Genomic DNA, 15,071 nt, shown 5'->3' with positions numbered 1-15,071 from the left:
GTTAGGGTTAGACACTGGGGGTAGGGTTAGGGTTAGGCTGCGGGGCTGGAGGGTTAGGGTTAGGCACTAGGGGTGGGTTAGGGTTAGTCTGCAGGACGGGAGAGTGAGGCACTAGGGGGAGAATTAGGCAGCGTGACGGGAGGGTTAAGCTGTGCGATGGGAGAGTGAGGCACTAGGGGGAGGGTTAGGCTGCAGGACTGGAGGGTTAGGGTTAGACACTGGGGGTAGGGTTAGGCTGCGGGGCTGGAGGGTAAGGGTTAGACACTGGGGGTAGGGTTAGGGTTAGACACTGGGGGTAGGGTTAGGGTTAGACACTGGGGGTAGGGTTAGGGTTAGGCTGTGGGACTGGAGGGTTAGGGTTAGACACTGGGGGTAGGGTTAGGCTGCGGGGCTGGAGAGTTAGGGTTAGACACTGGGGGTAGGGTTAGGCTGCGGGGCTGGAGGGTAAGGGTTAGACACTGGGGGTAGGGTTAGGGTTAGACACTGGGGGTAGGGTTAGGGTTAGGCTGTGGGACTGGAGGGTAAGGGTTAGACACTGGGGGTAGGGTTAGGCTGTGGGACTGGAGGGTTAGGGTTAGACGCTGGGGGTAGGGTTAGGCTGTGGGACTGGAGGGTTAGGGTTAGACACTGGGGGTAGGGTTAGGCTGCGGGGCTGGAGGGTAAGGGTTAGACACTGGGGGTAGGGTTAGGGTTAGACACTGGGGGTAGGGTTAGGGTTAGGCTGTGGGACTGGAGGGTTAGGGTTAGACACTGGGGGTAGGGTTAGGCTGTGGGACTGGAGGGTAAGGGTTAGACACTGGGGGTAGGGTTAGGCTGTGGGACTGGAGGGTAAGGGTTAGACACTGGGGGTAGGGTTAGGCTGTGGGACTGGAGGGTTAGGGTTAGACGCTGGGGGTAGGGTTAGGCTGTGGGACTGGAGGGTTAGGGTTAGACACTGGGGGTAGGGTTAGGCTGCGGGGCTGGAGGGTAAGGGTTAGACACTGGGGGTAGGGTTAGGGTTAGACACTGGGGGTAGGGTTAGGGTTAGGCTGTGGGGACTGGAGGGTTAGGGTTAGACACTGGGGGTAGGGTTAGGCTGTGGGACTGGAGGGTTAGGGTTAGACACTGGGGGTAGGGTTAGGCTGCGGGGCTGGAGGGTTAGGGTTAGACACTGGGGGTAGGGTTAGGCTGTGGGACTGGAGGGTTAGGGTTAGACACTAGGGGGAGGATTAGGGTTTGGCTGCGGACAGGGGGGGGGGGGGGGGGGGTTAGGTTTAGTTTTATGGCTCTATATATTAACATGAGGACCAGGACTGTATATGTGAGAATTGGCAAGACCTGTTTGTAGTCTAGTTCAGGCACAGCAGGTGGCCGGCTCCCTTCTCCGCTGACTGCCTTTGACCTGGCTTCTTCATGTTGCAGGCCACCACCCACTGGGAAGGATCACTGGCTCAGTCCACCTCCTAATCAGGATCCCGGTGCCTCATCAGCCTCTCCCGACACCTTCCGCCTGACTCCACAGCAGCCCCCCTCACATGTACCACCGCCGCTCCCTCTCCTCATCCTGGCCGCCATAGCATTCCCCTAACAGACCAGCGGCACTTCTGTCTGTCCTCAAGCCGTCGTTCTCCCGGCGAGGTCGCTTGTCACTCAGCAGCCAGTGCCCTCTTACGTTGTCTCACTCTCCTGCAGTTCCGCCCCTGTGTTCAGTCTCACCTGAGAGGGGGGCGATCCGGCATCCAGGTCTTCCACAGACACTCATGTCCAGGAGCTGCCGCCTGCGGTAGCGCTCTCACTCCCTTCCAAAGGCGGCGGCGGGTCTCAGTGACTGAATAACGGGACAGGGGGTGGGGTGTGTGTGCTGCCACATAGCGGCACCGCTCCCCGTCCCTTGCAGAGGCAGCAGTGGCAGCAGTGGGAGACAGGTGGCGGGGGGGGGGGGGGGGGCGGACGTGCTGCCAGATGGTCCCAGTTACGGCCTGATGTGTGTGTCAGTATGTATGTGTAGAGTTATGTATGTATGTGTCTGTATGTATGTATGTATGTGTGTATGTATGTATGTGTGTCTGTGTGTATTTATGCGTGTGTTTATGTCTGTGGAGTTATGTATGAGTATGTGTCTGTAGAGTTATGTATGTGTGTGTAGAGTTGTGTGTGTGTGTGTGTGTGTGTGTGTGTGTGTGTGTGTGTGTGTCTGTATGTATGAGGAATAGGCTACAGGGAGGTAGAGTTAGTCATTCCAGGGAGGTCTGGGGGGGGGGGAGAAGAGGGTTAGGGTGCAGGGCAATAGGCTTAGGCACTCCAGGGAGGGTTAGGGTCAGGCTGTGGGGTAAGGAGGATTAGGGTCAGGTTGCAGGGAGGTAGGGTTAGGGTCAGGCTGCGGGGTAAGGAGGATTAGGGTCAGGTTGCAGGGAGGTAGGGTTAGGGTCAGGGTCAGGCTGCGGGGTAAGGAGGGTTAGGGTCAGGGTCAGGCTGCGGGGAGGGAGGGTTAGGGTCTGGCTGCGGGGAGGGAGGGTTAGGGTCAGGCTGCGGAGTAAGGAGGATTAGGGTCAGGTTGCAGGGAGGTAGGGTTATACCCCTTTCACACCGCAGCTTGTACCCGGTAATTTGCAGTTTTTACTGGCTTCCTAAACGGTTCGAGCTGCGATGTGAAAGGGTCACCTTCAATTTACCGTTTTCAAAATACCGGTATTTTGAAACGGTAAAAAAGCAGGGTCCTACCCGTTTCAGACCCGTTTAATTGTGCAGTGTGAAAGGGTCTGAAACGGTATTTGCAAGCCCCAGAAGGTGATAGGCTGTCTCCATGTGTGATGTCACCAGGCAGAAGCAGGAAATAAACATTTAAAATGACAACCACTGTTTTGTATGGGTGAAACGGGTTCAGTGTGAAAGGTACCAAAACGGTAATGAAATGGTAATATACTGGTTACAACATGCGATGTGAAGGGGGTTTAACTGCTCAGACCCGTTTAAAGAACCATTTCAAAAGCAGGTTTTGCGATGTGAAAGCAGCAATAGGGTCAGGCTGCGGGGTAAGGAGGGTTAGGGTCAGGCTGCGGGGTAAGGAGGGTTAGGGTCAGGCTGCGGGGTAAGGAGGGTTAGGGTCAGGGTCAGGCTGCGGGTTAAGGAGGGTTAGGGTCAGGGTCAGGCTGCGGGGTAAGGAGGGTCAGGGTCAGGCTGCGGGGTAAGGAGGGTTAGGGTCAGGCTGAGGGGTAAGGAGGGTTAGGGTCAGGTTGCAGGGAGGTAGGGTCAGGCACTCCAGGGAGGGTTAGGGTCAGGCTGCGGGGTAAGGAGGGTCAGGCTGCGGGGTAAGGAGGGTTAGGGTCAGGTTGCAGGGAGGTAGGGTCAGGCACTCCAGGGAGGGTTAGGGTCAGGGTCAGGCTGCGGGGTTAGGAGGGTCAGGGTCAGGCTGCGGGGTAAGGAGGGTCAGGCTGTGGGGTAAGGAGGGTTAGGGTCAGGTTGCAGGGAGGTAGGGTCAGGCACTCCAGGGAGGGTTAGGGTCAGGCTGCGGGGTAAGGAGGGTCAGGCTGTAGGGTAAGGAGGGTCAGGCTGCGGGGTAAGGAGGGTTAGGGTCAGGGTCAGGCTGCGGGGTAAGGAGGGTCAGGGTCAGGTTGCAGGGAGGTAGGATTAGGGTTAGGCACTCTAGGGAGGGTTAGGGTCAGGCTGCGGGGTAAGGAGGGTCAGGGTAAGGCTGCGGGGTAAGGAGGGTCAGGCTGCGGGGTAAGGAGGGTTAGGGTCAGGTTGCAGGGAGGTAGGGTCAGGCACTCCAGGGAGGGTTAGGGTCAGGCTGCGGGGTAAGGAGGGTCAGGCTGTAGGGTAAGGAGGGTTAGGGTCAGGTTGCAGGGAGGTAGGGTCAGGCACTCCAGGGAGGGTTAGGGTCAGGGTCAGGAGGGTCAGGCTGCGGGGTAAGAGACCATCCCATCAAAGTGTGAAAAGTACAGCGCTAGCTTGCGCCTTCGCTCTACTAACAAGTCCAGCCCCTGCATTCACGCCCATCGGACCGCAGGAGATGCATCTCCAGCAAAATCTTTGTGAATAAGTAGCCTCTATGACACAGCGGTTCTGTCATCTAAAGACTGTGTTCACTGCAGGGGGTCAAGCGCCAAAAGAACTTCCAAATTCTAGGTTTATAAATGAGTGAAGAAAGCAGATCGCATAGAGGAGAATTACCAGCGGGATGTTATCGCCACTATTTCCTGCGTTCAGCCATCGGCACATGCCCTGATACATATAGGTGCCTGTCCCATATCACTCAGCTGCCGACTGGTTACAGTGCGACAGCACAATGTGCTAAAGTGCCGAAGTAACCTTCCTCTTCTGGAGACCTGACCCTGACCTTCCTCACCAGGCCAGTAGCACCAACATCGGTGGTGATGAAGACGATGGAGCGTCTAGTACTGACTCACTTAAAGTCCACAGTTGGTTCCCTCCTAGACCCTCTGCAGTTCGCATACAGGGCTAACAGATCTGCGGAGGACGCGGTAAATCTGGGCCTGCACTTCATCCTGAAGCACCTGGATTCGCCAAGAGGCCATGCCAGGGTCTTGTTCATGGACTTCAGCTCTGCATTCAATACCATCATCCCTGGACTGCTGCAATCGAAGATGCACAGCTTAGGTGTCCCCGAAACGCCATGCTCCTGGGTGGTGAACTTCTTGATGGATAGAGAGCAGCGAGTCAGGATGGGGAAATTGACGTCTGCGGTTAGGACTACTAGTACGGGTGCACCCCAGGGGTGTGTTCTTTCTCCCTTCCTCTTCTCTATCTACACCAACGACTGCTCTTCCGCTGACACATCTGTGAAACTCCTTACATTTGCGGATGACACCATGCTGATTGGTCTCATTACGGATGGGGAGGAGTCTGCTTACAGGAAGGAGGTGGAGAGGCTGGTCACCTGGTGCGGCACAAACAATCTACAGCTAAATTCATCAAAAACGGTTAAGATGATTGTTGACTTCAGGAAGCACCCCCCCTACACTCCCCACTAACAATTGTGGACAATTCGGTAATGGTGGTGGAATCCTTCAGATTTCTAGGCTCCACGATAGCCAAGGATCTGAGGTAGAAGTCTTGCATCGATGGCATTGTGGGAAAAGCCCAGCAGAGGTTGTACTTCTTATGACAACTTAGGAAGCTCAAACTACCGCAGGAACTTCTGATCCTCTTTTACTCTGCAATTATCCAATCTGTTCTCTGCTCCTCGATAATAGTGTGGTTTGGCTCGGCCCCAACCCATGACAGGAACAGACCACAGCGAATCATAAGGGTAGCGGAACAAATCATAGGGACAAACCTCCCAGCAATTGAGGATATCTATCGGGCAAGGGTCACGAAGCGGGCAGGAAGCATCATTGACGACCACTCCCACCCCACTCACGTCCTGTTCCAGCGGCTGCCATCTGGAAGACTCTACAGCTTGCGGCTGGCGAGAACTGCTAGACACAGGAACAGTTTCTTCCCCCAAGCAACTATCTTGGTTAATCCGACAATTGCCTAGCTCATTTCATGTCATACACGTAACATGTACTCCAGTACCCGTCATGCTTCTCTATGTTATGTCATGTGTTGTATCTGTCTGAGAGCTGTGGTCATCGGACACAAATGTCTTGTGTATTATGGCCCTCATTCCGAGTTGATCGGTCGCAAGGCGAATTTAGCAGAGTTACACACGCTAAGCCGCCGCCTACTGGGAGTGAATCTTAGCTTCTTAAAATTGCGACCGATGTATTCGCAATATTGCGATTACTAACTACTTAGCAGTTTCAGAGTAGCTCCAGACTTACTCTGCCTGTGCGATCAGTTCAGTGCTTGTCGTTCCTGGTTGACGTCACAAACACACCCAGCGTTCGCCCAGGCACTCCCACCGTTTCTCCGGCCACTCCTGCGTTTTTTCCGGAAACGGTAGCGTTTTCAGCCACACGCCCCTGAAACGCCGTGTTTCCGCCCAGTAACACCCATTTCCTGTCAATCACATTACGATCGCCGGAGCGAAGAAAAAGCCGTGAGTAAAAATACTTTCTTCATAGTAAAGTTACTTGGCGCAGTCGCAGTGCGAACATTGCGCATGCGTACTAAGCGGATTTTCACTGCGATGCGATGAAAAATACCGAGCGAACAACTCGGAATGAGGGCCTATGTACTGATATACTTGGTAATAAACGGATTCTGATTCAATGTACACAATGCAGTGTTTACCTGAGTGTGTCGGGCCGCGTCCTCACTTTTCCTCCTTTGCTGTCATTCACCGCACTGTCAATATCTTGTTGGATACCAGAAGCCTGCAAAGAGTATACATTACAATTAAATCCATTCCTGTATAAAAGGACCCCACAGTGACACAGCACGCACCACAAGACGTCAATGTGCACAGCAATATGGTGGGGGAGATGCCAGACATGCACAAATCCGCTCTATCACAGATGGAACCAGCATTTATCAACGCTCACATATCTAGATTTCAGTCATTTAGTGGATTATTCTGCAATCTTTAAAGAACCCAAAAAAATCTACACACTTTATATTTCCAGTGTTCGGACCACCCAATACATATCATCGGTGATCCAGCACTCCCTAGGGTTATGGGACATATCATCCAGCACTCCCTAGGGTTATGTGACATATCATCCTGCACTCCCTAGGGTTATGGGACATATCATCCAGCACTCCCTAGGGTTATGGGACATATCATCCAGCACTCCCTAGGGTTATGGGACATATCATCCAGCACTCCCTAGGGTTATGGGACATATCATCCAGCACTCCCTACGGTTATGGTACATATCATCCAGCACTCCCTAGGGTTATGGTACATATCATCCAGCACTCCCTAGGGTTATGGTACATATCATCCAGCACTCCCTAGGGTTATGGGACATATCATCCAGCACTCCCTAGGGTTATGTGACATATCATCCAGCACTCCCTAGGGTTATGTGACATATCATCCTGCACTCCCTAGGGTTATGGGACATATCATCCAGCACTCCCTAGGGTTATGGAACATATCATCCTGCACTCCCTAGGGTTATGTGACATATCATCCAGCACTCCCTAGGGTTATGGTACATATCATCCAGCACTCCCTAGGGTTATGTGACATATCATCCAGCACTCCCTAGGGTTATGTGACATATCATCCAGCACTCCCTAGGGTTATGTGACATATCATCCAGCACTCCCTAGGGTTATGTGACATATCATCCAGCACTCCCTAGGGTTATGTGACATATCATCCTGCACTCCCTAGGGTTATGTGACATATCATCCAGCACTCCCTAGGGTTATGGGACATATCATCGGTGATCCAGCACTCCCTAGGGTTATGGGACATATCATCCAGCACTCCCTAGGGTTATGTGACATATCATCCTGCACTCCCTAGGGTTATGTGACATATCATCCAGCACTCCCTAGGGTTATGGAACATATCATCCTGCACTCCCTAGGGTTATGTGACATATCATCCAGCACTCCCTAGGGTTATGTGACATATCATCCTGCACTCCCTAGGGTTATGTGACATATCATCCAGCACTCCCTAGGGTTATGGGACATATCATCCAGCACTCCCTAGGGTTATGTGACATATCATCCAGCACTCCCTAGGGTTATGTGACATATCATCCAGCACTCCCTAGGGTTATGTGACATATCATCCAGCACTCCCTAGGGTTATGTGACATATCATCCAGCACTCCCTAGGGTTATGTGACATATCATCCAGCACTCCCTAGGGTTATGGTACATATCATCCAGCACTCCCTAGGGTTATGTGACATATCATCCAGCACTCCCTAGGGTTATGTGACATATCATCCAGCACTCCCTAGGGTTATGTGACATATCATCCAGCACTCCCTAGGGTTATGTGACATATCATCCTGCACTCCCTAGGGTTATGGAACATATCATCCAGCACTCCCTAGGGTTATGGAACATATCATCCTGCACTCCCTAGGGTTATGTGACATATCATCCAGCACTCCCTAGGGTTATGGTACATATCATCCAGCACTCCCTAGGGTTATGTGACATATCATCCAGCACTCCCTAGGGTTATGTGACATATCATCCAGCACTCCCTAGGGTTATGTGACATATCATCCAGCACTCCCTAGGGTTATGTGACATATCATCCAGCACTCCCTAGGGTTATGTGACATATCATCCTGCACTCCCTAGGGTTATGTGACATATCATCCAGCACTCCCTAGGGTTATGGGACATATCATCGGTGATCCAGCACTCCCTAGGGTTATGGGACATATCATCCAGCACTCCCTAGGGTTATGTGACATATCATCCTGCACTCCCTAGGGTTATGTGACATATCATCCAGCACTCCCTAGGGTTATGGAACATATCATCCTGCACTCCCTAGGGTTATGTGACATATCATCCAGCACTCCCTAGGGTTATGTGACATATCATCCTGCACTCCCTAGGGTTATGTGACATATCATCCAGCACTCCCTAGGGTTATGGGACATATCATCCAGCACTCCCTAGGGTTATGTGACATATCATCCAGCACTCCCTAGGGTTATGTGACATATCATCCAGCACTCCCTAGGGTTATGTGACATATCATCCAGCACTCCCTAGGGTTATGTGACATATCATCCAGCACTCCCTAGGGTTATGTGACATATCATCCAGCACTCCCTAGGGTTATGGTACATATCATCCAGCACTCCCTAGGGTTATGTGACATATCATCCAGCACTCCCTAGGGTTATGTGACATATCATCCAGCACTCCCTAGGGTTATGGGACATATCATCCAGCACTCCCTAGGGTTATGGGACATATCATCCAGCACTCCCTAGGGTTATGGGACATATCATCCAGCACTCCCTAGGGTTATGGGACATATCATCCAGCACTCCCTAGGAATATGTGACATATCATCCAGCACTCCCTAGGGTTATGGGACATATCATCCAGCACTCCCTAGGGTTATGGTACATATCATCGGTGATCCAGCACTCCCTAGGGTTATGGTACATATCATCCAGCACTCCCAAGGGTTATGGGACATATCATCCAGCACTCCCTAGGGTTATGTGACATATCATTCTGCACTCCCTAGGGTTATGGGACATATCATCCAGCACTCCCTAGGGTTATGGGACATATCATCCAGCACTCCCTAGGGTTATGTGACATATCATCCAGCACTCCCTAGGGTTATGGGACATATCATCCAACACTCCCTAGGGTTATGGGACATATCATCCAGCACTCCCTAGGGTTATGGTACATATCATCCAGCACTCCCTAGGGTTATGGGACATATCATCCAGCACTCCCTAGGAATATGTGACATATCATCGGTGATCCTGCACTCCCTAGGGTTATGGTACATATCATCCAGCACTCCCTAGGGTTATGTGACATATCATCCAGCACTCCCTAGGGTTATGGTACATATCATCGGTGATCCAGCACTCCCTAGGGTTATGGTACATATCATCGGTGATCCAGCACTCCCTAGGGTTATGGTACATATCATCGGTGATCCAGCACTCCCTAGGGTTATGGTACATATCATCCAGCACTCCCTAGGGTTATGGGACATATTTGTTACCAGGATTGGGGGGGGGGGGGGGGGGGGGAGGAGTTAAAAAACAAAAACAAAAACAAAAAACCATTTTCTTTTGCATTAATGTTTTCATGAAAAAAAAATGGACCGCTGCTTATATTAATGCTGGGAAACATCGATGTATTAGAAACCTTGATCAAACATGTTTTAAATCTAACATTAGCAATCCAAAGATATTAAGCTTTTATATGATTTATTTGACATCTGTCAATGAAATCAATTTTTTACTGCTCATTCCTATTACATCTGAATATATTCAAATAGACTAAACATATTAAAACATACAAAGTACACTCAGACAGCTCAATACGACTGAAGATTTTGAATTGAAGTAAACATTAAGGAGATTAAACAATGAGGTGTTGCTCTGTGTATTGCCTCTAATGTGTTGTAGTTGTTTACCCTTTAATACAGAATGTTAGCGGTGGTTTTCTCATGTGCTTGGATTGTTAGGGGAGAAGTATCGCAGATTTAGTATCTCTCTGATTTGGTTCACCCTCCATATATCTCTGTTGTGTGTGTGTGAATTAACTGCATTGGTTCAGCTCACTCAATAAATATCACAAGCAACAAGAATGTGGAATACTACCAGCGAGATTCCCTTATAAAAGGCTTGGCACCATGCTTGTAGTCACAGCATAATAAAATAAAATAAAAACATTTAACACTGCATTATTTCATGTTAGAGGTTTAAGGCGTTACACAGATCTATTACTCTTTCTGTACAGACAGTAGACACTTGCTGAGAAGGTCTCCTGTAAATGGACCATGGGACAGTCAGTCTCTCAGATACCACAGCTGGTGTTCATCAGAGGCTCCTCAGTAATGAAATCCTTGGGTACTTCCACAATATCTTCTGTTGCATCTATTACGATCAGTCCATGGCGTGAAAGATACACCTCTGAGAAGACTCCAACCTTGCTACATGGGACTCTTGCAATAAAATCTAGAGTATATAACAGCCCTCATTCACAAAGTCTCAGCTCAGCTGGGTCATTTCTATGGACTGTGGAACAATCGGATAGTTTCCCAGAGAAGAAGACCCTTGCTTGTGGCTCTGTGTAAAACGTCAGGAAGTACCACAAACCCTTTTAACCCATGAATGATGGCAGGTATGCAATATCCCCATTATCGTATTACACTAATCTGGTATCACTCTTCAGTGTTCTGAACATTTAAAACGTTAATTCTGGTGGAAAAATGTACTTTATTCATAACATAGAAGAATATGTTTTACAATGAAACATTACGTTAAATGTCAAACATCTGGTACAAGGGCCATTTAAAGAATGCAGCTAAAGATTTGCTTTTCAGTTTATGGTTTCCATTGTGTTTAGCTTCACAGAGTGAGGAGCAGATTCATACAAAACCCCCATAGTGAGCATGCAACGTGTTCCACTCCAACGCATTCGTCCACGCAGTGTAACAGAAACGTGCATGGGGCAGGAAGGATGGGGGGATGGAACACTGGAATAACACCCGTTCCAGTCTTACCTTGACCGCTTCACACTGAAAGAGGTGCAGATCAGCTTTGTTTTGTGTTGGCTCTTTGCAAACAAGGGCAAGAATGGAATCATATCTGCAGGCGTTCATCACGGCCTTACAGTGCTGTATGGTACTTGCTGGAAAAGTTTCTAATTCATTCTGCACAGAAATGAGAGTACATGTTGCGCCTGTCTGGCTAAAGCTACTATTACAGGACAGGCTGCTGGGGGGAGGGTAAAGATCAATTCAGATCTTACAACACAACAGACAACTCTGTCCAGCATATAAAAACCTACCTATCATGCCAGACAGCGGACATCTACATTACCAGGCAATGCAGGGTTGGCCACTTACTCGCTATGGCTCATGGCCCCCACCTCATCTCTAAATGACGATACTACAGAACAATGGGTGGAACGCATTTATCTACAACATGTAATAAAAGCCTGCAGGTAACTACATCATATCTGGTTGCGGCTTTCTCACTTTGCTCTTTAAATGATCAGAATAAAGTATCAAGCAACTAACAAATACACAAGACAAACAATGAGCTACATTCTTGAGAAATGTCTAGATTCTAGAGGTTACCTGGCAGCTGGCTCCAACCTGGGTCATCCTACCACACCTGACTTCTGTCTCACACCGTGGTCATCCTACCACACCTGACTTCTGTCTCACACTGTGGTCATCCTACCACACCTGACTTCTGTCTCACACCGTGGTCATCCTACCACACCTGACTTCTGTCTCACACCGTGGTCATCCTACCACACCTGACTTCTGTCTCACACTGTGGTCATCCTACCACACCTGACTTCTGTCTCACACCGTGGTCATTCTACCACACTTGACTTCTGTCTCACACCGTGGTCATCCTACCACACCTGACTTCTGTCAGACCGCCATAGAGGCTGGTACCACACCTGGCTGCTGGCTCACATCTGGATCATCCTACCATTCCAAGCAGCTAGCTCACACCTGGGTCACTACCACACCTGGCATCTGGCTCACACCTGGGTCACCCTAAAACACCTGGCTTCTGGCTCACACCAAGGTCATCTTATCACACCTGGCTTCTGGCTCACACCTAGATCACTCTACCACACCTGGCTTCTGGTTCACACCTAGATCACTCTACTACACCTGGCTTCTGGCTCACACCAAGGTCACCCTACCACACCTGGCTTGTAGCTCACACCTGGGTCACCCTACCACACCTGACTTCTGGCTCACACCTAGATCACCCTACAACACCTGGCTTCTGGCTCACACCTAGGCCACCCTACAACACTTGGCTTTTAGCTCACACCAAGGTCATCTTATCACACCTGGCTTCTGGCTCACACCTGGGTTACCCTACAACACCTGGCATCTGGATCACTTTACTACACATGACACATGCCAGACCACCTGGGTCACTCTATTACACCCGATGTCTGGCTCATGTGATCACAACTAGCATCTTGGTCATGCTACAACAGCTGAAGTCTGGCTCATGTTAGCTGTCTTGGCACACTCAACAACACCAACACAATGAGAGAAACATGGGGATATTGGAAAATTACCTTGGACTCTATATCATACAGACTAACACCTTTGTCATCAACTTGCAGAAACATATCTTGGGTCCACACTTTTCCTTTTGCGTCCAATAACTTCAGTTTCCGTATCCCGTCATCCACAGTTAACATGGCATCTTTTCGGTCCATGGTGAAGGTGGTGAGATGCTGCGGTACATTGTCAGAGCATATTCACAACATGCCAGCGGTCTCCAGGGCACAGAGAGATGCAATGGAATGGAACATTTGGGGCATTTACAATAGTATCTGCCAGAGTTCTACTAAAAGCATTGATTACATGCAATATCCCAAACAGTCCAGAAGACACCCTCTTGTGCATGGATTTTAGGACATCTGGTATAAAGCAAAACACCTCCAAGCATTCTGATAATAACAAGCTGCGCAGGATGCACCTAGAATCAGTACTATTACTATATGACAACGTGTGCAGCGCACACATGGGCAAGATGTACTAGGCTTGAAAAATGATAATTTCATGGTGATAAAGCACCAGCCAATCAGCTCCTAACTGTCATTTTTCAAACACAGCCTGTAACAAGAGAGTTAGGAGCTGGTTAGCTGGTAATTTATCACCGTGAGATTCTCATTTTTCAATGTTTAGTACATCCCGCCCCACAGTGGCGCAGAGAGGGGGGGGGGGGGGGAACTAACTACCCGGGCCTGAGAGAGGGGCCCGGGTCCATCCGCTCCCTCACCCCCCACTTGGGCTGCAGTGAGCAGCAGCAGCAGGAGGGGAAAGGTAGCGACTAGCAATGGTGCCCCTGTCCTGATCTGCTCTTGGCACAACAGCACACCCTATAGACCGTGCAGCGCCATGAATGCTAAATTATATTCTTTATCATTTCTTGGTAACAAGGCGTGGTCACGCCCCCTTACGTTAGGCCACGCCCCATCACCCGTCCCCACTGTCTACAGCCATAGGCACAGAGAAACGTTCCCCAGACGCCATTACAGACAGAATAGGAATGAATGCGCACGCCTCAAAGATATTTCAGTTCAGGTGCAAGAAGAAAATTACAAACAGTAAAAATTACCGACAGCTCAGATAATCTTCCGATAAACATTCCGCTTATACACCAATTAATCATTCCTCTACATTATACACCAATCATTCCTCTACTTTATACACCAATCAATCATTCCTCTACATTATACACCAATCATTCCTCTACATTATACACCAATCATTCCTCTACATTATACACCAATCATTCCTCTACATTATACACCAATCATTCCTCTACATTATACACCAATCATTCCTCTACATTATACACCAATCAATCATTCCTCTACATTATACACCAATCATTCCTCTACATTATACACCAATCAATCATTCCTCTACATTATACACCAATCATTCCTCTACATTATACACCAATCATTCCTCTACATTATACACCAATCATTCCTCTACATTATACACCGATCATTTCTCTACATTATACACCAATCATTCATCTACATTATACACCGATCATTCCTCTACATTATACACCAATCAATCATTCCTCTACATTATACACCGATCATTCCTCTACATTATAGACCAATCAATCATTCCTCTACATTATACACCGATCATTCCTCTACATTATACACCAATCATTCATCTACATTATACACCGATCATTCCTCTACATTATACACTGAACATTCCTCTACATTATACACTGAACATTCCTCTACATTATACACTGAACATTCTTCTACATTATACACCAATCATTCCTCTACATCAGGCATTCCCAACCACGGTCCTCAAGGCACACCAACAGTGCAGGTTTTAGTGATATCCAGGCTGCAGCACAGATGGTTAAAGCAAAATAACTAAGGTACTAATTAAGTCACCTGTGTTCAAGCCTGGATATCACTAAAACCTGCACTGTTGGTGTGCCTTGAGGACAGCGGTTGGGAATGCCTGCTCTTCATTATACACCAATCATTCCTCTACATTATACACCAATCATTCCTCTACATTATACACCGATCATTCCTCTACATTATACACCGATCATTCCTCTACATTATACACCGATCATTCCTCTACATTATACACAGATCATTCCTCTACATTATACACAGATCATTCCTCTACATTATACACCAATCATTCCTCTACATTATACACCAATCATTCCTCTACATTATACACCAATCAATCATTCCTCTACATTATACACCGATCATTCCTCTACATTATACACAGATCATTCCTCTACATTATACACTGATCATTCCTCTACATTATACACCAATCCTTCCTCTACATTATATACTGATCCTTCCTCTCGATTATACACTGATCATTCCTCTACATTATACACTGATCATTCCTCTACATTATACACCAATCAATCATTCATCTACATTATACACCGATCATTCCTCTACATTATACACCAATCATTCCTCTA

General features: G+C 48.6%; 1 protein-coding gene across 21 annotated transcripts in view; it reads right to left on the bottom strand.

Annotated features, from left to right (window-relative positions):
• Positions 1-15,071, bottom strand: part of EPS8 (EGFR pathway substrate 8, signaling adaptor) — a 611,221-nt gene that overhangs the window by 291,762 nt on the left and 304,388 nt on the right. For 19 of the 21 annotated variants that reach the window (XM_063929435.1, XM_063929440.1, XM_063929438.1 and 16 more), the window contains 3 exons: positions 12,637-12,798; positions 11,081-11,230; positions 6,178-6,260 (listed from right to left, as the gene is read on the bottom strand). In XM_063929435.1, the coding sequence (XP_063785505.1) occupies positions 6,178-6,260; positions 11,081-11,230; positions 12,637-12,798 (395 nt within the window). The remainder of the gene's footprint in view (positions 1-6,177; positions 6,261-11,080; positions 11,231-12,636; positions 12,799-15,071) is intronic. The other 2 variants (XM_063929448.1, XM_063929449.1) reach the window with 1 other exon arrangement.

The sequence above is a fragment of the Pseudophryne corroboree genome, chromosome 6 (genome assembly GCF_028390025.1).
Source record: "Pseudophryne corroboree isolate aPseCor3 chromosome 6, aPseCor3.hap2, whole genome shotgun sequence".
Taxonomy (NCBI): Eukaryota; Metazoa; Chordata; class Amphibia; order Anura; family Myobatrachidae; genus Pseudophryne; species Pseudophryne corroboree.
The sequence above is the reverse complement of the archived record's forward strand: the minus strand, read 5'-3'. Positions and strand labels throughout refer to the sequence as shown.